Raw genomic sequence first — 23,260 nt, forward strand, 5'->3', positions numbered from 1 at the left:
TTCAACCCCTTCCAATCACCCCCTACACCAACGCAATAGTTTTCCCCGTTTCCCCCCCCCCACCCTGAAAACTTAACTGCACCCCTTCCCAACTAGTGTTCTGCCTCGGATTGCGGAACGGCCATCTGAAGGCGCGGGAGTCCCGGCAACCTACCTGAATATTGCAGGGAGACAGCCGTCGGGAGCAGGTTGATCATTAATTCATTAATTTAAATACTTAGATCCTGCTCCTGTCGCCGAGCGGCAGGGAGGGCCACCATGAGACTTCTCCACCGCTGGTAATATGGGGCGGGGCCTTCCTAGCGTTGAGGCCCATGGTGGGCCTCTCCCTGAGGCATTTTCCGGGTCCCCCGCCATGACCTCCGACATCAGAGGTGGCTGGTAAAATTCAGCCCATCATATAGGGCAAAGCCATGCTCCAGCAAAATACAGCAATGATCTCCTCAATGTGAAGGGGCTGAACCATCCATTAAAATGGACAAAATTGTAAACATCCTCAAGAAAGAACAAGTGACTAAAGAGTTTCTTCAGAAGGTTCATCTAAATTATTCTGCCAAAGTGTCTCTGTGCCAAGCTCTAGAAGCCTCTTCTCATCTTCAGAGGGAGTGATGACTTTTATCAGCAAACTAATCTTCTTCACTCAAAATAATTATTTCAAAAGACAATAGCTGCCCTTTGTTCACTGACCTTCACTGCCTCCTGATCCAGCAATGCCTTGATTTTAAAATTCTTGTCCTTGTTTTCAAGGCCCTCCATGGCCTCGTCCCCTTCCCTATCTCTGTAACTTCCTCCAGCCATACATCTCAGATCTCTGATTTTAAACACTCTACCATTAGCAGCTATGCTGTCAACCACCTAGGCATAAAGTTCTGGAATTCCCTCCCTAAACCTCTCAGTCTCTCCAACTCTCTCTCCTCCTTCACGATGTTCCTTAAAACCTGCCTTTTTGACCAAGCTTTTGATCATCTGTCCTAATATCTCCTTATGTTGCTCTGTGTCAAATGTTGTTTGTTAATGCCCCTATGAAGTACCTTGAGATGTTTTAGTACCTTAAAGACACTATATATAAAATGTGTATATGTTATCGTTGTCCTGAAAAACAAGGGAATGGATTTCAAAGCTCAATGTCTGCACTGCTAACATCTAATGTCATGCCTTTTCCATGGCTGCCTTCCTACCATGTGGACCGTATATGGATAGAGAGATGGTAGTGAGAGAAAGCAAGCACAGAAAACAACGATGGATTATAAGTAGAGAAAAAGCAAAGAGCAGCAAGGAGAAATGGGAGCAGTGGAGGAACAGAACATTAACTATAAATATTGTAGACTACTAAGTAAGGACACAAGAAACACATTTATCTTTGTGTTCAAATTTATGTGTATGCAAAAAAATACAGAAAAAGGGAAAAAAATGTATGGCATCTAGGAAAAGTCTAATTGGTATGAAAATGGATTCAATAGGGTAAATTCCACAAATAAATGCTTGTGGCTTATAGCTTTGTCAATCAGGAAGACAGATCAGGATTTTATCTAGTCAGTTAACCACACAGGATTTTGCAATCTTGTGCCCACGTCACCAGCGAGGTGTCCCTCGGGTGAGTCGTGCCTGCAGTTTTTTGGTGCTATCTTAATTAGGCCAGTGGACCAATTTGGTACGATACTGTTGCTTCATTAGGCATGCACAGATTAAGCTGCACCAGGATTGCATCCCATTTTGACTGCAATCCAATTTCTAGGTCACTGTTCTCAAGACTTCCAACTGTGCAATGATCAAAAGAAAAGTCAGCAATAATCATCAAAATAACTAAAGACTCTTTTCATCATTGTACCTTAGTTAGCTTTTACATTTTCGCATTTGTAAATACAGTAGAAACAGACAATAGATTTGCTAATTTATAGCTACTGTAGTTTTGAAAGAAACAGGTGAAAATATGCTTCATATCTGATTATTGGCCAAATAGCGAGGACTATATATTTTTACTTGTTTATCTATGGCAGCCTCCAGTTGTGGATACCCTGCTTTGTCCAGCTGAATACCAGGAAACAGATCCTCAATCAGACTCAGGAAAAGTGGTTCATCTTCATCAATCTATGAAAAATTAAATATTTTGGCACAGTACTCACATTTGAACAACAAGTAATATCATTATTAATCCTTTAAACAGTTTACATTTTAGACAAAACTGGAATGTTTTAAGCAGCAACTCACTACTCAGCACAGAAATACATTTACAAAGATCTCTGAAAAAAGATTAATTAAATTATTGCTAATGTAGTTTGTTACTCCTGAATAATGGTAAAGCACTGTTGATTACAAAGCATCATTTGTGATCATTTTTGTACCACACAGTGGCAACTTTTATTTTGATGGGCCAATAGCTTTAAGATCTTTAGATCCAGTATATAGTCAGTAAATGCAAGAAAACGTCAATATTTATCCACATTGTACACTTTTGCACTGACATTTACAGAAAGTAATTAAGCTCTGGCAAACACAAATACAGGGAAGGTCAATTTTGGATTGTGCTTAAAAGTTATTCTGCTATGTTTTGTAATGTGTCAAACAGAAAAGCAACATGACTTACCAGTTTAGAGAGGTTCATATCGCGAAGCACGCGCATTACAATGGTAGACTCTGTATCGTTGGGGTTGGCTCGTTTTGCAGCTCCGAGAGTCCGCAGTACTGACAGGATGTTACGTAGGCCAAAATCATAATGCACCTAGTGAGGGCACATTGCACAATGTTTTGCTTAGAGGTTATATTTAAATGTAAATTCACCAAACCTGCACTCATAATCAGAAGCTGCATTCCCATGGAAGGTGGGTCAGAAACAGAATGCTGTTTTGCAAATTCTCTGATCAGCACTTCATTCAGGTGCAGATCCCTGCTAGGTGCAGGGGATTAGTAAATCTACCCATTAGAATTCAAAGATGGTATAAAACCTAACTTATGCAGTGACTCCAATGCTTTCCTACAGCTCCCAATAATGAGCACTTACTGCAAATTTCAAAATTAAGATCGTTTTGTCTATTAACTTCAAAAATATTTCCTGCAGCTTTTAAATGCTGGACAAGATTGAACAGGCCGGGTCTCTTCTCTAGAGAGAGAAGGTTATGGGGTGACCTGATGGAGGTCATTAAGATTATGAAAGGATACAGATGTTTCCACTTGCGCATGACACTAGAACTAAGGGCCATAAATATAAGATGGTCACTAATAAATCCAATGGGAAATTAAGGAGAAACTTATTTCCCCAGAGAGTGGTTAGAATATAGAACTCACTACCACAACGAGTAGTTGAGGCAAATTGCATAGATGCATTTAAGGGGAAGCTAGATAAATAAGCACATGAGGGGGAAAAGAATAGGACATGTTGATGCAGTTAGATGAAGGGTGGGAGGAGGCTTATCTGAAGCATTAACACCAGCATTAATGTATTGGCCTCTTTTTAATGCTGTAAATACCTTTTAACTTTGTAATGCATTGTAAAACAGCATTCCACAAAGATTGAGGTTCAAATACTAGTTTCAGAATAAAACACATTTTTGAACAAACAGCTCCAACAGTACAAGTGCTGAACACAGCCTAGGTATCTCTCTATGGATAGAGGTAGAATCAAAAGGAAACCCATCATCAAGCAACTCTCACGTGGCTTTACTGGTGAGCTCAGTGCAGCATAAGGGAATGCTTGATAGATAGTAGGTTATACACCTACTATAGAAGATGCTCCTCTCACAAGAGGAAAAAAAATTGGGCAACAAATTAAAATGTGACAGATCTACCATACACACACCATAGTACAATGCAATTAACAGCAACTTTACCCTTTTATTTTGATTAAGGATAATAATAAGCAGTGCTCATGGTTAGGCCTGCTTTGCACAAACCTGTTTAGAGAGCTGCTCCTCACACAATTTGTACAGGGTGAAAAACTTCCTGGCCAGAGTTATGTTGTCAATAAATCCACAGCTGGCAAGCTTAACACGAATAATGATCTGACGATCTGGTACCATCATAGCAACAGAACGGAAATTGATCTTCAGATTCTCAGGAAGCTCTTGGCGTCCAACGTAGCCAGGGTTCTACAGATTTACAGACACAATAAGAGTATTTCTTAAAAATCTGACAACACAGCCATGAGGCACATTTTTCTTACTGTACCTAGTATTTATATGACCTAACAGCCACATGACTATCAGGAGGTTAGATCAATTAGCTGAATGACAGCAGAAAATATATAAGACCCATTGAACATAAAAAGGAAGAATCTGCATCAAATTATTCCCTTCAAACCATGAATATCTGGCGCCTTGGGGCTGAAGTCTTTCTGTGGTAGGTGTGGGGTAGGAGGTCAGAAAAAAGGTAAAGGAGCAGATAAAAATAGTTCAGGCTCATACGGGGAAGGATGTTCTAGACTGGGAGTGAGGCAAAAGCTACTGGAAAGCACTTCAGGTCAAAGTAGGGACACCGAGTGGAGGTGGAGGGTGCATTCTGAGACCAAGGCCAAAGCATGATGCATTCTGGAGTGGTGGTAACGGTTGGGCAAGGAAAGAAAAGATTCCATACGATGAACAAGGTTTAGATTGAGGCTAGTTGGGAAATTACCCCAGATTGGTAGGGGAGTGTGTGCATCAGGATGAACTTTGGCTCAGGTTGCAAGGGCCAAGAGTCAGATAAGTATGACAGAAAAACTTCCATGACAGTTTTAATTCTGTAAGATAGTGGCACAGTGCTGGAGTCTTAAAGACATTAAGCCTATATCAGAAGTGGGGCACAGAGAGAACTTCCAAGCCAATTGCATGTCAAGAAATTCTTTTGTGACATCAGATCATTAATTCATTAAAATATCTGCACTCCTCTAATTCTGGCCTGCTGAGCATCCCCAATTTTAATTGCTCTACTAGTGGTGGCTGTGCTGTCAGTTGCCTAGGCCCCAAGCTCTGGAATTCTCTCCCTAAACCTCACCGCCTCGCTACCTCTCTTTCCTCCTTTAAGATGTTCCTTAAAACCTACCTCTTCTGCCCTAATATTTACTTAGGTGGCTCGGTGTCAAATCTTGCTTCACAATGTTCTTGTGAAGTGCCTTGGGATGTTGTATTATGGTAAAGGGGCTATAAAAATGCAAGTTGTTGTTGCTGTTCCTTAGGTAAGGAGACCAAAACAGTACTCCAGGGGTGGTCTCAACAAGGCCCTATACAATTGTAGTAAGACTTCTTTACTCTTATTATCCAATCCCTTTGTAATAAAGGCTAACATACTATTTGCTTTCTTAATTGCTTGCTGGACCTGCATGTTAACTTTGTTATTCGTGTACAAGGACACCCAGATCCCTCTGAATACCAACATTTCCCAGTCTCGCACCATTTAATAATATTCTTTTCTATTTTACATACCAAATTGGATAACTTCACACTTCTCCATTTTATTTCCATTTGCCATGTTCTTTCCCACTCACTTAACCCGTGTACATCCTTTTACAGCCTCTTTGCTTCCTCCTCACAGCTTACTTTCCCACTTAACTCTATTATCAGTTCCCTCTTCTAAGTCATTGCATTCGCATTTCCTGCTCTGCTTAGGTCATTAAACCAATTTCAGCACTGAATCTAGAAGTGTCACACTCCTGCTGCTGATCTCCTCTGCTACTTCCAGCCACATCTTCTTTGTTTCACTGGCAGCTTTCTTCCTTCTATTAGTTGGGAACAATATCTCCCTGTGGACGCTTGCAGTCCGCAGCATCACATCCACTAAAGTGAGACACAGCCTTTGAGCGTGTGCACTCAATTCCGTCACTTGCTTATATTCTGCTCCCTACTCGAGAATCCACCAAATTTCACGTTTGCAATGTCCCTTTAAATACTAGAGTCAAAATCGACTCATGTAGTCATCATCATGCCCGATCAAACTGACTGGTCGGGAAACCCAAAAATAAAATGTGTTAAAAATGCTTGAGTTAAAAAGCCGCTTTCAGACCCACTGCACTTCTACTGGAACCCCCAATCCCCCAATCCCCACCCACCATGTCAGCAACTTAAAATCCTGCCCAATGTTTTGCGACTCGACTAAAAAAGGAACTGCTCAATGTTTATTCTTGAATGCCCACAACCTTTCCTGGAATTCTGTGCACAGGCCCCAGTTATTGGATATATTCAAGTCAGTATCATAGTAGGCGATGAACGGCATATGTGATTATGGTACACTAGCTAACAGCACTAGATATTAAAATGAACAAGTTGTACTTTTAAAAATGTCATTAGCACAGTCTTATTATTTTTACATTTTTAATAAACTGGATTTACCATAGTGAGGAAAATTCCAAATTCAGCATTCATTTCTACAGAATCACCATCTGTGAATATGAAACTCTTTTTACGTTCCTTTTTGCACATCAGTACTATAGCAATCTGCTGAGCAGCCACTGAGAGAACTGGTAGATCAATACGATTGAATTCATCAAAGCAACCCCAGGATCCAGACTGTGCTAGGCCTATTAAAGATAAATAATAAATGATTATATTTTATAACATATGTTGAACAAAGCTGACAGGCATTGCCAAGAGATGGAAGACATCCATTTCCTTTCATATTACAAGCCACCTATGGCTAAATGCCTAACCAAAGGCACAGCAAACATTCTGTTATCTTTTTAGGCCACAAATATCAATGAAAACTCTTTATTTACAATTTAAAATCGATGAAGACATAATAAAAGTACTGCAGTTTCCTAAAGGCAAATTACATGTTCCAAGCAAACTTAATAACTGCTCTAACATCCGGGCCCTAGCACTAATTATTTTGTACCATTTCATTTTCACAGGAATATTGTGTCTCAAACTGAATGTTTTCTGCTTATTTTGCAGAGAATATTAGAACATGTATTTAACCATTTGCAGGTTACAGTGGTATTTTGTGCTAAAATACAATTAGATCAGGGGCTGGATTTTATGATGGCGACCCGCCCACACGCCAAAGGGCCACTGCAATCTCAAGTGCGGCGACTCATTTAAATAGCCAGGACGGGCCAAGATCACCACTCCCCCCCCACAATTACATGGAGGAGGTGGGCTGCCCGAACCCAGCAATGGCGTCAGCTGCCAGTACACGGGAGCTGACGCCATTTTTAAAGGGCTGTCAGCCGTAGCGGCTTATTTAAATATTTAAAGACAGACTGGATAAAATTAAGTACATTTCTTTTGCCCCTCTCCCAAACCCCCCATAACAATTAAATTAACTATTTGTCCTGCCCCACCCTCCCAAATCCCCTTTACCATTTGACCTTCCCCCCCCCCCCCAAATTGCACAAGGTTTAAAGGACAACCTCTCCCACTATCCCCACACCCATTATGTTTCTTTGACCACCCCTACCCCCCCACCCCCAGCACTGATAAACTTACCTATTCCACCCTCCAGTGTCGCACCTCGTTTCCCCAGACGGGGATCCAAAGGCTTGGGAGTGCCAGCCGCTGGGCTGAATATCACGGCGGGCCATCAAGATTAGACCTAAGTATATTTAAATGTATTAATTTTATGAATTTGCATACGCTGATTCTGGTCCTGTCGCCGAGTGGCGGTGGGGGGGGGGGGGGGAGGTGGGCCGGTGGGGGCCACCATGGTTTCTCGCCGCCGCCAGGAGAATTGGGCCAGGCCCTGCCTGCGTCAGGGTCCATGGCGGGCCTCATCTGGGGCTATCTCCAGGCCCCCGATGCCATGGATCTTGACGTCGAGGGCTCCTTCAAATCCAGCCCCACATCTTTTTAACCTATCAAAGAACACTACGCCATCAAAAATTGTCACTTGCATTACTACCTATTACAGTTGAAGCATTCAAAAGAGCCAAATTAATCCCTTAAAAATATGGGGTTTGCAGCTGAAAGAAAAGAAAAAAAAATGGCTAGACTGAGTTGTAAAACATGGCTTCTATGACAGACTGAGCTTTGTGATGTACTTGTGAGAAGCTACTAAGCAGAAGTTATTAATTTTACTTGTGTACCATCTAGTGGCCAATTTGAGAAAAAACATGGGCAGAGGCCTGACAGGAAAACATCACCTCCCTGCCTTCTTCACCTTGCACAGTGCATAATACAGTAAGACAGAGGAGTCAGTTAAAGAGAAAAATATGGAATGATTCTTTTAACGTACTAGCAGAAAAATGAGGTACATCTAAATTTGTAGTATCTGTCAATGCTTTTGAATTTAAGCAGACTAAGCTAAACAAAACTGGTCTCAACAGAAAGCAATAGCAATTCTCTGAGTTTAATTGGTCACCTTTAAAAATTCTACCCAGTCCTCTGAAGTCCATTTGATCTGAGCAGTTGAAAACCACGACATACTTCCCAAGGCACCTGCCCATATCTTTGGTAGTTTCAGTCTTGCCTGTTCCTGCTGGTCCAGCAGGTGCTCCTCCCATGTTCATTCCAAGTGCCTGAGCTAGAGTAATGTAACATCTGAAATGAACAGAATAATACATGTGCTCATATTTTGTTTAGACAAATAATTGGCTTTTTGAATGCTAAGTGTTATTACAACCTTCTGAATCAGAGGTAAGAATGCAACCAGTTGAGTGACTTGCTAATTTCACCCGAGTCAGTAAATTGTGGGATCCAGTCCCACATCAGTACTTGAGTAAATGATCTCAATGATAATCCAGTGCAATACTGAGGGAGTGTTGCACTGCCAGAGTTTCAGGTGGATTTAAAGATCCCATGGAACTATTGAAAGAAGAAGTTAGTTCTCACAGTGTTCTAGGCAACTATGTTCCCTCAACCATAGGAATAACAGGCCATTCATAACATTGCTGCTTATTTTATTTAGCGATATAGCACTGAAACAGGCCCTTCGGCCCACCGAATCTGTGCCTACCAACAACCACCCATTTATGCTAATCCTACATTAATTCCATATTCCCTACCACATCCCCACCATCCTCCTACCACCTACCTACACTAGGGACAATTTACAATGGCCAATTTACCTATCAACCTGCAAGTCTTTGGCTGTGGGAGGAAACCAGAGCACCCAGTGGAAACCCACGCGGTGACAGGGAGAACTTGCAAACTCCGCACAGGCAGTACCCAGAACTGAACCTGGGTCGCTGGAGCTGTGAGACTGCGGTGCCGCCCAGTCATTGCTCATAGAATCATCACAATCAATGGCATCCTGTTGTGTGCAAAATAGTTACTTCACTGCCTACACGAAAACAATGACTGCACATCAAAGCAATTCTTGGTATGCTATGAAAAATTGCTGAGAAACAGATGAAGTGCAATTTAAATACAAATCTCAGTTCACATTCAGAATGTGGCTGAGGCACCTTATCTCGGCAGATTAAACAGACTGACTGGCTGGTACTATATGTGACCTAGTAGTGTCTGAACCTGTCAAGACTAGAAGTGTGTAATTTTCCCAAGTATATAACACACACACACACAAGAATCTCTCCTTAATGCGTGCAAAAAATAAAAATATAACAAAAGGAATTGCTAGCACCATGAACTTGCTCTGTGACACACTGAAGGGAGCATGTTGATTGGATCATGCACTAAATTAATGTGATTATTATTTTACAATTTAAGTTCTGACAAATGTGGTTTTGCAATGCCTTTACTAAAACAATGGAAGTAATTGTCACATTCACTGCTTGGGCAGTAACCTGAAGGAACAAATCACTTGCCCTTTATAGAACCAGTCCAATTCTCATTCTTTTGATTTCAATGGAACAATAATCAGCCAGCTTCTACAATGGGCAGATGACCTCTGCACTGGATTATTGCCCAGGTGGAGAAGTTTAAAAGTATTCCCAAGGTTTTTGATGGCTTATACTCAACGTTGCCAATTGTTTTGGTAGGGAGTATGGAAGAGGGAAGAATGATTGGACTGTCTTCTAAAAAAAACACATTAAAAACTCAACTAAAATTGTATCTTAAACAAATCATCACAACTATTGGATAAAACCAGATGAGGACCACCTGTACTTAAAGCCCTTCCAACCTGGCACGTCAATGAAAATTGTAACTTCACCACTGCTTTTGTGTGTTATGTGTGCAAAGAATTGATGTTAACTTTCAATAATAATCTTGCTTTTCAACACCAACACTATTATTGCACCACTCAAAATGAAGAGCTATACTTCATATTTGTAAAGCTCTTTTGGATTCAACTGTGTTCCTGTAGTTGAGAGACGTTAGTTCTAGAAAATGGAACATTTTCTCATTTTAGGACTCCAATGCCGGCATCATACATTCCCAGTAAAATATAGCACAATTAAATACAGAGAAAAACTCTCTCCACTCTGCTCCAATGTCATGAAGCTCCAGTCTAAGAGCACCAAACTCTATTACTTCATTTTCCACAATTATGATAGCCTCTATGAATGAAATTGACAATTAGTGCCACATAAAGACAGTCTTGCACTGCAGGCCCATACCCAGAAGGAACTTGGGCTGCCCAGTCATTTCTCATAGAATCATCACAATCAATGAACAAAGGAAACTTCCTTCCTATCAGTATAGGCTGGATTCAGGTCCAAGCTCTAGTGTTGCCATTGCTCTATCTATTTAAATTAGGAACAAATAGGCCTGAAAGCAAAATATAAAGCTAACAATTTTCTGCAAATTAATCTCACAATTGTATGCTTAGAAACAATGAAGATAGGGAATGAAACTTCTTCAAGCTTACAGCAGTCTCCTATCATAATTCTTCACTGGGTCTCCACCATTTATGAGACTTTCCAAGTATTTTCATAAGGGACAAAACTTCTGTACACCCCTTAGGAGATGAAAGATGCTGAGATGGCTTAGGCGGGGTGAAGACTCTTGACATCAGCATTCTCGCTCACTGGTCTCATTGAGAATGTGGTATATCCCCCAGAGCACACTGTGCCCAACAAGGCAATGCAGATCAGCAACCATACGGACAGATGTGGGCCCCAATAGTAGGGTTCAGGCTAGGGATGATTATAGGATGCCAAAAGACATGTTCGGTAATTTAAAAATTCTACATCAATATTCAACCCCTCCCCTCCCCACCCTTGAATAATGAGTAAATGCCGGAGTTTCTAACTGCATGGGGCAGACAGATGCCGAAGATGCACCTATAGTGATGCTTATGTCCACCGTCCCAAGCCAATTAGATACCCTTCAATGATCTCGCAAACTCCAGCTGGGTCAGCACTCGAGGTCACTGGCTGGTGCAATCCTAAAATGACCACCTGGATCTCATCCCAAGGATTTATGGGTCTGTAATCTCCAACAGTTAAGGTATGATAGTGGTTATATTCCTGGACTAATAATCCAGAGAAGTGAGTTCAAATCTCACTATGGCAGTTTGTGAATTGGGGGGGATTTTTTGCCTGTGCGGTTAGCAGGTTAAAACAGCTGAAACTGCGACCTCTACCACCTCGAAGGACGAGAGCAGCAGATGCATGGGAACATCACCACCTGCAAGTTTCCGTCCAAGTCACACACCATCCTGACTTGGAACTATATCGCCGTTCCTTCACTGTCGCTGGGTCAAAATCCTGGAACTCCCTTTCTAACAGCACTGTGGGTGATCCTACCTCACATGGACTGCAGCGGTTCAAGAAGGCAGCTCACCACCACCTTCTCAAGGGCAATTAGGGATGGGCAATAAATGCTGGCATAGCCAGTGACGCTCACATCCCATGAATGAATTTTAAAAAAGTGCAACCCCGAGCTTCTTGTCACCTGTCATTTCAATTCTCCAACTTGCTCCCACTCTGACCTTTCTCTCTTAACCTGCCTCAGTGTTCCAATGAAGCTCAACATAAGCTTGAGGAATAGCATCTCATCTTTCAACTCGGGCTTTACAGCCACTTGTACCATGAAACCTTTTGTCATTTAATCTCTCCTGCCCTCCACCCCATCACATACCTTCCCTTTTGTTCTTCTTCCTCCCTCCCCCCTTTCACTTGCATAAAACTTATTAGTAAAGATCACAGACCTGAAATGCAGATTGTCTTTCCCTCTGCAGATGCTACCTGATCTGCTGAGTAGTTCCAGCATTTTCTGTTTTTGTTTCAGATTTCTAGCATGCATGGTATTTTGCTTTTGTAGAGGATTAGCTTCCTGGATAGGACTGAGCACCAGTACCTCAGGAGGCTCAGAGTTTCCCAGCAAGTGGTTCCTGACATTTGCAGCCTCGTGGAAGAAGTTCTCCAGCCAAGTGGACCCGGTGGGCATGCAGTGTCAGTGGCGGTCAAAGGCACCACAACCCTGAATTTCTTTACCTCCTCTGACTCTTTCCATGGATTGACTGGTGATATTTGTAGAATCTCACATTCTGCAGCCCACAAGTGTATCTCACATGTTTGCCAGGGCCAGCACTTAAGTGCACTTTGCTACTGATGAGGCCAGTCAGGTTGAGCAGGCACTCAGATCTGCCTCCTTGGCTGAATTACCACAGGTCCAGGGAGTCATTGACTGCACACGTGTCAAACAAGGCACCCATAAATCACCCAGGAATCTACTCCATCAATGTTCAGCTGGTCTGGAACCACTGAAAGGTCATCATGCATGTCTGTGGAAGATTCCCAGAGAGCTGCCATGATGTGTTCATCCTGCACCAGTCACAGCTCCCAGAGATATTCACACCTTGAAGCAGAGCCAGCAGAAGACTCCTTGGAGACAGGGGTTATCCTCTGAAGACATGGATGATGACAACAGTAAGGAACCCTACCATTGATGCCCATAAATCTACAACAAAAGCCAAATGAGCACCAGTGTTGTAACTGAGCAAGCAATCAGGATGCTGAAAATACGATTCAGGTGCCTGTACAGATCTGGAGGACGCCCTTCAGTATGCACAAGCAATGGTTTCCTGAATGTTTGTGGTCTGCTGTCCCTTTCACAATATTGTGTAGAACCAAGGACTGGAGCTCCAGGAGGAGGAATATGATGAGTGCTCCACATCTTTGGAGGAGGAGAAGTACAGCGTGATGCAGCCACACACACAGCTGCCAGGAATGCCTGGGATGGTCTGATTCAGGCACACTTCAATTAAACCGAGACAGTGCAGCTATCTGGCACACAAAATCTGAACCCACCGTGCCCCCTCTCCAGCACAAAGCAGTCCCATAGTCAACAATACATCCTTCTCACTGATACTCATAGCTGGTCTTTAACTCTTGTCCTATCATTCTTTACAAGGCAGAAGATTACTTGGCTGGTGGCAGGCAAAAATGGGCAGGACAAGACAATGGAAATGTGCAATAAATTTACTGGGACATTAGCATGAATTGGAAATGTGATAATGTAACTCTGTGTTAAACACCCAACTGAATACCCTTGGGCAAAAACAAATCGTTTATCTTCTTTTTTCTACTACTTCTACATGGTGCTTCAGCACAGCTAGAGGAGGTTGCTCATTTCCCTGCTCTGACTACTCCGATGCTCTTGGCCAACGTCCTCTGGGTTCTGGAGTCCATGATGGCCCTACCAAAGACTACCTCTCCTGCACCTGTGCAAGGGTAGACTTAGCCATCAGGACAGAAGGCAGCATGTGGGCCTCTGACTGAGAAGAGAGACAAGGGATCAAGAGTGGAAGCGCTTAGAGCAGAGTCCCCACTTCCATGTTCTCTTTCTCCATCTTCCTTCTCATGGCCCACCTGCGCTTCTCTGCTAGCGAAGTGATGAAGAGCACTTTGCTGTAATTCAGTGAGGCGCTCAACAGCCAAAGTGAAATCTTCCTTATTCCTCAATAAAGTGGCATTCTGAGTGTAGAGGCTATTGGTCAGAGCCACAATGTACTCAGTTGACTGCCATATCTGATGTTCCATGCAGGTGGCCACTCTTTCAATGGACGTAGACATCAGCGCATAGGCCCGAGACATTATGGTACTCATGCCAGAGATGGACTCCACCAATGTCTCTCCAATCACATATAGTGCCTCTGAAAAGGCTAACAGAACCTCGCACATTTTTTGCTGCCGCTCCAGAATTGTTCTCCTTATCGACAGCCTGCGAGTCTCACATCTGCTTGCAGCTGAGCTTAGAGGTACATGTGCCCTCCAACAGGGTCTCCTCACTGCAGTTCCTGACTCCAACAGCTTCTCCTGCTCACTTGTGATATATGATTCACCATGTGACAACCCAACCACCTGTCTTGGTGGCCCAACTGAGGTGTATGCATCTGAGCTGGTGGAGGGTGCAGATGAGTCATGTGCATCCTCAGAGTGAGTCTGCAGATGTCAATGTAGTGATGATTGTGGGGGGGGCACTTCTGTTTCTTTGTCTCTCCCTGCTGTTCTGTGATCTCTTCTCCTGCAAGGAGATAAAGAAGAGACCAATGAGTGAGGGCATGAAATGTTTTGAGAAGATGAAAGGTCAACATCTGTGCAGGGCCACCATGAGTGTGTAACATGGCAGTAAGATGAGGGTGAGTGTTGGTGGTGGCTGGCAGATGATGATGTGAGAAAGTGCCTTGAGAGAAAGGGATAGGTGCACCTGTAAGGTGTGTTTATCTGAGGAGTGATATGCAGGAGAAGGCTGAGGAAGTCAGAGTGAGGCTGCCTATACTTGATTGAGCCATGCCATTCACCTTTCCTGCACTGATCAGGTCACTGAACCTCTTGCGCCACTGTACGCAGGAGCAAGGCAATAAAATCCTGCTGCTGACGTCCTCAGCCACTTCAACCACACTTGCTCGTTTTCTGTGGCAGCCTTCTTTCTCCCATCCGTGGGGAACAGAATCTCCCTGCGGACCCTCACAGTCTGCAGCATTATCTACGACAAGCATTGGAGAAGCTTGGTGCTGCTTTACCACTTTGAACCTCCATTTCAGCAGGTTTTGGCTTCACCAGGCACAGCTGTACAATCCTTCAAGGTTTATCATCTCAGCGTCCCTTTAAATATTAGTCCTGAAAGAAATTGATGTGGGTCATCATCATATCCACTCGCTCAAATTGGTCAGGATACCCGGAAATTCAAATCAAAATGCTGTGGCTGGGTTAAAAAGCCATTGACAAATGCACTGCAGAAACTTCCAGTTTCCCGAAGCACTGCTGGCCTCCCCCATTGCAAGTGGACTATGAAACTATTGGATTGTTGTAAAATCCCAACTGGTTAACTACTGTCTGTTGGAAAAGGAAATCTGCCACTCTTACCCAGTCTGGCCTACATGTGACTTCAGACCCACACAATGTGACTGACTCAAATGCCCTCTGAAATTGCCTAGCAAGCCATTCAAACCACTACAAAACAGAATAATAATAAAACCAGACAGATCACCGACGTAGGCAACAAATTCAGACATGACAAAGAGACACCCAACACAGTCACCCTACAAAACCCTCCTCTCTAACATCTGCAGACTTATGCAAAATTAGGAGACCTGATCCACAAACTAGTCAAACAACTGCCGGACATAATCATACTGACAGAATCATACCAAAGCTCCAGGCTTCTCCATCACCATCCTGGGGTCTGTCCTGTCCCACTGGCAGGACAGAACCACCAGAGGTCACAGCACAGTGGTATACATTTGGGAGGGCGTGGCCCAGGAGTTCTCAATGCTGACTCTGGAACTCATGAAGTCTAATGGCATCAGGTCAAACACAGAGAAGGAAATTTCCTGCTGATTACCACCATGTGACTTCATGGGGTACAGAGTCAATGTTGAGGACTCCCTGGAAGAAGCATGCTATAGACAGAGCTAAAAGAACCCACAACCAAAGGACCAGATCAAATCTCTGCAGTCTTGTCACATCTAGTCATGAATGTTGGTAGACAATTAAACAACAAAGAGGAGTAGGATGCTCCATGAACATTCTTATCCTTACGTTTGGCAGAGCCCAGCATGTGAGTGCAAATTATAAGGTTGGCATCCGCAGCCATCTTAACCAGAAGGGCGGCACAGTGGCGCAGTGGTTAGCACCGCAGCCTCACAGCTCCAGCAACCCGGGTTCAATTCTGGGTACTGCCTGTGTGGAGTTTGAAAGTTCTTCCTGTGTCTGCGTGGGTTTCCTCCGGGTGCTCCGGTTTCCTCCCCCAGCCAAAAGACTTGCAGGTTGATAGGTAAATTGGCCATTATAAATTGCCCCTAGTATAGGTAGGTGGTAGGGGAATATAGGGACAGGTGAGGATGTGGTAGGAATATAGGATTAGTATAAATGGGTGGTTAATGGTCGGCACAGACTCGGTGGGCTGAAGGGCCTGTTTCAGTGCTGTATCTCTAAATCAAAATCAAAATTTGCTGATCCAATATTGCCTTCCTCCTGAGGTCCACACGATCACATATGCGAGTTTGCAGCCAATTCGAATCACACCATGTGATATCAAGAAACGGCTCAGCCCACTGGATATGACAAATGCGATGGGCCCTGAAAACACCCCGGTTGTAATGCTAAAGACGTGTGCTCCAGAACTAGCCTGGCTTCTAGCCAAGTTGTTCCAGTGCAGCTACAACACTGGCACCTATCTGGCAAAGTTGAGAATTGCCCAAGTATGGCCTGAAACCAAAAAGCAAGGTGTAGCTAATCCGGCCAATTCTTGTCCCATCAGCCTATTCTCAATGTGTTGTCAACCGTGCTATCAAGTCCATTTACTCGCCAATGGTCTGCTCACTGATCCCCAGTTTGGGTTCTGCCAGGACAGCTCAGCTCCCAACATCATTAAAGCCTTGATCCAAACATGGACAAAAGAGTTGAAATCCAGAGGTCAGGATAACTACCCTTGACATCAAGGTAGCATTTGACCGAGTGTTGTACCAAGCAGCCCTAGTAAAATTGGAGTCAATTGGGAGCAGGGGGAATGCTCTCCACTGGCCTTAGTCACACCTAGTGCAAAGGAAGATGGTTGTGGTTTTTGGAGGACAATCATCTCAGCCCCATGACTTCACTGCAGGAGTGCCTCAGGGCAGTTTATTAGGCTCGGGCATTTTCTGCTGCTTCATCAATGGCATCTCTCCATCATAAGGCCCAAAGCGGGGATGTTTGCTGATGATTGTACAGTGTCCAGTTCATTTATAACTTCTCAGATAATGAAACAGTCCATGTCCACAGGCAGCAAAACCTGGACAACATTCAGGCTACATGCTAAGTGGCAAGTAGCATTCATGCCACACAAGTGTCAGGCAATGACCATCTCAAGAGAAAGTCTAACCACCTCTCCTTAACATTCAATAGCACCACCATCATTGCATACCCCACTAACATCCTGGGAGTCGCCACTGACCATAAACTCAACTGGACCAGTCACATAATTACTGTGGCTACAAGAGCAGGTCAGAAGCTTGGTATTTTCTGGAGAGTAACTCATCTCCTGACTCCCCAAAGCCTTTCCATCATCTACAAGGCATAAGTCAGGAGTGTGATGGAATACTCTCCACTTGCCTGGATGAATGCAGCTCTAACACTCAAGGAGGTCAACATCATCCAAGGCAAAGCAGCCCGCTGATTGGCACCCCATACACCACCTTAAACGTTCATACACTCCACATTGGTGCAACATGGCTGCAAAGTATACCATTCAAAAGGTGCACTGCAGCAACTTTCCAAGGTTTACTCAACAGCACCTCCCCAAATCCACGACTACTACTGCCTAGAAAGACAAGGACAGCAGGTGCATGGGAAAACCACTACCTCCAAGTTTCACTCCAAGTCACACATGTGACCTGGAACTATATCACCATTCCTTCATCGTCGCTGGGCTGAAATTCTGGAACTTACCACCTAACAACATTGTGGGTGTACCTGCACCAGATGGACTGCAACAGTTCAAGCAGGCAGCTCACCACCACCTTTTCAAAGGCAATTATGGATGGGCAAAAAACTCCAGTCTTGCCAGTGACACTTACATCTTGGGAATGAATAAATAAAAAGTAAATTTAAAAGCACTTGAGTGCTAAGCTCTTCAGTCTCACCTGTCGGTAAGGGGTGTTATGACCAATCTGTCTGTGCAACCTAGGAACTCATTCTGATATGTGAATCCAACATCTGTAATGTTGATTAGCATCCTATCTGAGTCTTCATTGAAATAAAATCTACATTGTTTCAACCATTCAAAATCTGTATGACTTTTGACGTGCAAGCGACACTGCAAAACAAAGTTTTAACATAGTTTAACGACCACAAATATCTCATACAGCCATCTGTAATTTTTCCTCTTAAATTGACAAGAGAAAATAATAGCTTTTTACATCTAGTTTAATATGAAGGAAAAATCAGGAAAAACAACAACCACAACTTGTATTTATATAGTGCCTTTAACATCGTAAAATGCTTCAAGGCGCTTCACAGGAGCGTTATTAAACGAAATATGACACTGACCAAGAGTGCATTGGAATAGTCAAGTCTAGAGATGACTAAGGCATGGATGAGAGTTTCAGCTGCAATAAGCAGAGGCACCAATATAATACAAGGGGTCAAAACAGTCTGTTTCAGCCTCAGCGTTGAAAAGGAGATGGATGGAGTCAGTGACTTGGGAATGGAGTTTGTGGTGGGGATGGAAAGCAATGACTTCTGTCTTCCCAATACTTTTTCACACAGGGCAGTGGAAATCTGGAACTCACTAGCACAAAAAGCTGTGTATGCTGGCTCCATTGAAATTTTCAATACTGAGATCAATAGATTTTTGCCAGGTAAGGTTACATGGGACATGGATGAAAGGCAGCTAAATGGAGTTGGGGTACAGATCAGCTATGATCTGACGGAATGGCAGAACAGGTTTGAGGGACTGAATGACCTTCTCCTGCTCCTATAATCCTCCCCGCAGAGACAACAGCACTGACCTGTAGGAATCTAGGGAGCATTTTCACTCTCTCAAAAAGTCTTATACAGTCTTTAACCAAATTTATCACAAAGGTGAAAAAATAGATATTGGGATCATTGAATAATTCTAATGGCAAACTAAACATGCAGGGTAATGGTAAAAATAGACAGAGGCAGGAATGTTTTACATTCCATCAAATATTGCCCGAATTGCCTTTTTCAAACACCCAAACTTTCCCCCCCAATCCTTTGCCCTTCAACCCCTTCCCACCATCCCCACATTCAGGCGCCACTTAAAAGTCAGGGACAGCCCGCCTCCACCGGGAAGCCTGGAAGCCACACAGCGATTTAGCATGGCCCAAGCCCTGAATTGGCCTTGGTCGGGACTTTCACCCTCAGAGGGCGGAAGTCCCGGCTCCAAGAGCTGCTGGCCAAACAGAGAGCCAGCAGCGCTAATAGGAATAGTGGCCACTGCTGGGACTTTACCCAGTCAGAAAAGCAAGAGGGACACCAGCCCCAAAAGAAGTGAGTGGGGTTTCAGGCCTCCCCGGGGACAATCAGCTGGACTCTGGGAAGGTGGGTGGGCATCCATCAAGAGGCCGGGGGAAGGTGCTTCAACGGGGGTGGCTTGTGCTGCTGGAGGGGTCCTCTGAGCAGCACAGGATGCCCGATCAGGAGGACCCCCCCCAAGTTTGAAAGGAAGCTGCCAGGTATTACTGTGCAGCCTCCCCAGCTGGCGAAGTGCCCAGTCGCTGCTGGTAATATACCAGTGGCGGTGGGAGGAGGCCCTTAAGTGTCAATTAATTGGTCACTTAAGGGCCTCAATTGGCCTGGGGTGGGTGGGCCATTTGCCACCTCCCCTGCTGCTGATAAAATGGCAGCTGGGGTGCACAACAGGAACAGCACCCCCGCCTCTCACTCAACTTTACCCACCCTTCCACCCTCCGCAGTCCGCTTCCGGGGGGAGTAAATTTCTGGCCATTGTCGTTATAGGTGAAGAGTTGTGTCTAGGAGTTATAACTATTAATTTAACTCCAAATTTTATCCATTTCACATATTTTTAAAGCTGTGTTCAGTCTATTTTGTTAACAAAATAAAGACACCTTTCCACATTACGGGCTGAATTTTATGAGTGCATCCTGCGCGGATGCGCTGTTCCTGAGCCCCCGCAATATTACATGCGGGGCTCATTTAGATAGAGGGTGTGGAGCAGCTGCCCCCGATGACATAGAGGGGGCAACCTCCACGTCCCTGGCAACGGCGTCTGCGCCATCATGATGGCGCCATTTTTAAATGGCTCTAAACCCTTCATCAGAATTTTAATATTTAAAGAGGTATCAGTGTTAGACTTTATTAAATAAAGAAAATTATGATGGAGGCCCCTCTCCAACCCCCCAAGAGTCATTTCATTGCTCAAATTGGCTTTTTCAAACACCCGAACTTTACCCCCCAACCTTCAATCTTTTGCCCTTCAACCCCTTCCCACCATCCCCACATTCAGTCAAAACTGATTTTCCGGCTCCTCCACCCCTCCCACACTGAAAATTTTATTTCTTCCCCCCCACCCCCAACGCACCAGGTTCTCGCCCGGAGCTCCATACAGAGTTCCGAAGGTGCGCCAAGACCGAATGGAGGCTGTAAAATCGGCATGGGATGGCCGCCACCTGCAGGCAAGTTAATTTAAATGTCATGAGGGTTTGTTTTAATATGGAGATGAAAGGCCCGCCGCTTAGCGGCGGGGGGGACTGCACCGAGGTCCCCCCACCGCTGGTAATATGCAGCCGGCCCTTCCCGGCGTCGCGGGTCGAGGCGGGCCTGTCCCCGCAGCATTTTACCAGCCCCTGCACTGCGACCCGCGGTGTCTTGGGGCCGGTAAAATGCAGCCCTACATGTTTTTTCTAAAGCAAAATTATAAAAAGTAAATTTTACTGGTTTTAATTGTTGCCATTATACCTTATTGCTCCCTCATTGTCAAAGTCTCACCAAAGAATACATTAGGTTTCAAAGTTGCTTTTCAAAACCTTCCACTAGACAAACAATTTCATTATTCTGCTTCAATAAAGAGGCAAGCTATTCATCTTTAATTCTTACCAGGTCGTCAAAGATATCTCGCTGGTGCACATGGATAGTGATAAGGGTCTCATATTTCACACGGTCCATAGCACTCAGGTCTTTTGTTGTCATGTCAATTAGGGTATTCAGCAAGTCTAAGAACGATTGATTGGTCTTTTGCATGACTTTTCGGTCATACTTGGCATTTATTAATGCTTCCTCTGAATCTCTTGTCCAAATCATTTGAATTCCAAGCAAGCCAACCTTTAGAAAGAAAAAATGAAGTTTGATAGCTCTGAAATTGAGTACGTTTTTAAAAAATCTATTTAATGTTTAACACATTGAGAGGGTGATATAAAATTCTACAATCGAGCAAAAAAATGCCATGTTTCAGCAAGTTTATTTCTAATATTTTTCATTTAAATAAATAAGTCTGACCCATCATGCTCTAATTTTTATTTTGAGTGAAATCCTCCTAGTGTATAAAAGCTTGATTGCATCATGGTCTGCAATATAAAAATTATCCAATCTCCAGCACAGCCAGCTCCTTAAATTAAACAACTGTATATTAAGAATTATTCCTAAACTATTTCTATCTGTATCTTACAAAAGGGATTATGAAAAAGCAGCAAACGACAGGTAAACTGACATGCACTGGATCCTCATAAAATATAAACTTTCCTGACTATGTTATTTTCCTAAGGTTAATTTTACAGAGAATGGAAGAAGGGGAAATTGTTACAAAATATTCTTCTTCATAATAAAATGAGCTTGGTACAAAATCATTATCAAGGTTTGCGCAAATAAATTGAGGGCATATTGAACTTTTCAATCAGAAATATACCTGTGCTGGATAATAGTTAAGGAACTCAATCAGTTGGAAGGTGGTGTCCTGAATGTTCATAGCTGCAGAACGAATGACCAGATGGAGTGATTTCTGAGATTCCACTAGTAAAGCATTTAGCCAGACTTCTACATTTCCTTCTGCCATTACAGGCTTATCCAATTCAATGATTTCACCCTCACGTGAAGAGATAGCCAAAATACGGTCATATACCTGTTAATATATGTATATATACACACATTGATTTTTAAGTAGTGATTCTGTAATGTCTCCTAGTTGCTACATAACCATACCCTGGTATGAACTTCAAATCAACATTACAGTTCCCAGCAGCCCAGTACTCTAATGGTTCAAAAGATTATTAATTTTATATTGTGTTGATCACTGGAGGTTAGCTCCTTCCCTAAGGCAGTTTTCCTATTTCTTAGTAAAGATATAGGATTTAACTTTCTGAGATACCAGTTGCATGTGCATATTGGAGACTGCTCAATTTTCAGTTTATTTGAATGAATGGACTGAGATTTAGCAGCTTCCTGCTTGATTTTCCGTTATACACTACCGCCAGGTGATCCTTTATGGTCATGCACAATTACAGAAAAATCTGCCCTCTACTGTCCTAATTCAAATAAAATGGGGAATTAAAGTCAACTTTTTTAACATTGAAGGATATAAAGCATGAATAGATTTCAATTTAACTCCCTTGTTCTTCACCTTACCCTGTCATGGAAGTGGGCAGTTTTGATGTTATCAAAAATGTTCAGCAGGTGTGCCTGAATAGTGTGAGAATCTGAAGCCTGACCAAGGATTTCGAGAAGTGCTGGATCAGATACAAAAAAGAACCGAGGAAATAGCAGCCGTTTCTTTTCAAGGTACCTGTATTGCAACAAGAAAAACAAAGTGAAAACAATGAGGGTCCACATCCAACTTCTTAGAAGGTCAAGTGGCGTTCAATCATATGAGGTTGATCCTCAAAGGGTGGCTGCAGATGTCTCAAACTCTGCAGCATTTAGATTTCTGCAGGGATCCCCTCTATTACAGTACGCAAATTGTGATTTGGTTAAAGACCATATCCAAGTTGTAACAGCGATTCCAATGTGAAATTACAGCATATTTACAAATGTCCAATGTTATTAAAAATTGACAGTGTAATTAAAATCGTGTGAAGTGGGAATGGAGTAGAGATTCAGCTTTCTCAATAGCTCAAAACGGATGGTATCACATCGGCTGCCTGTTATACCTCCTGCCTGATATTCAATGCAATGCAGTGGAACTGATTATCGGGCAGGCTGTATAACAGGTGACTGAGGTGATAGCACTTGTTTTCGACCCCAATGTGTTAGTTGTCACAAGCAGGATGTTGGTAACTATTTACAGTACATCTCTTCAAATGAAATCCAGGGTGTAACAGTAGGGCAATGTAAGACAGAAGAAAACAAAAGAATTTTTAAGTTGTGGGGATAAAAAAAAGTGGTCAATAGGAAGAAGGGCATGCAAGACAAGGACAAGAAGACAAAGACAGCCATAACATTTAACTTCTGCTTCTCACAATATGAAGATTAAAATGTAATACTTAACAGGTTTTAATTCAACTCAAGAAAATTGATGGAAATGATTTGCAGTACAGTGTATTTCTATTATTTAACAAT

At 43.2% G+C, this 23,260-nt stretch overlaps 1 protein-coding gene across 4 annotated transcripts in view; it reads right to left on the reverse strand.

Moving 5' to 3' along the window:
• The window catches only part of dnah5 (dynein, axonemal, heavy chain 5), a 610,401-nt gene that overhangs the window by 310,015 nt on the left and 277,126 nt on the right, over positions 1–23,260 (reverse strand). For all 4 annotated transcript variants that reach the window (XM_068058833.1, XM_068058843.1, XM_068058824.1 and 1 more), the window contains 9 exons: positions 22,331–22,487; positions 21,615–21,827; positions 20,810–21,034; positions 17,872–18,044; positions 8,263–8,441; positions 6,297–6,484; positions 3,888–4,082; positions 2,585–2,719; positions 1,981–2,088 (listed from right to left, as the gene is read on the reverse strand). In XM_068058833.1, the coding sequence (XP_067914934.1) occupies positions 1,981–2,088; positions 2,585–2,719; positions 3,888–4,082; positions 6,297–6,484; positions 8,263–8,441; positions 17,872–18,044; positions 20,810–21,034; positions 21,615–21,827; positions 22,331–22,487 (1,573 nt within the window). The remainder of the gene's footprint in view (positions 1–1,980; positions 2,089–2,584; positions 2,720–3,887; positions 4,083–6,296; positions 6,485–8,262; positions 8,442–17,871; positions 18,045–20,809; positions 21,035–21,614; positions 21,828–22,330; positions 22,488–23,260) is intronic.

The sequence above is a fragment of the Heterodontus francisci genome, chromosome 2, assembly GCF_036365525.1.
Source record: "Heterodontus francisci isolate sHetFra1 chromosome 2, sHetFra1.hap1, whole genome shotgun sequence".
In the NCBI taxonomy this organism is placed as follows: domain Eukaryota; kingdom Metazoa; phylum Chordata; class Chondrichthyes; order Heterodontiformes; family Heterodontidae; genus Heterodontus; species Heterodontus francisci.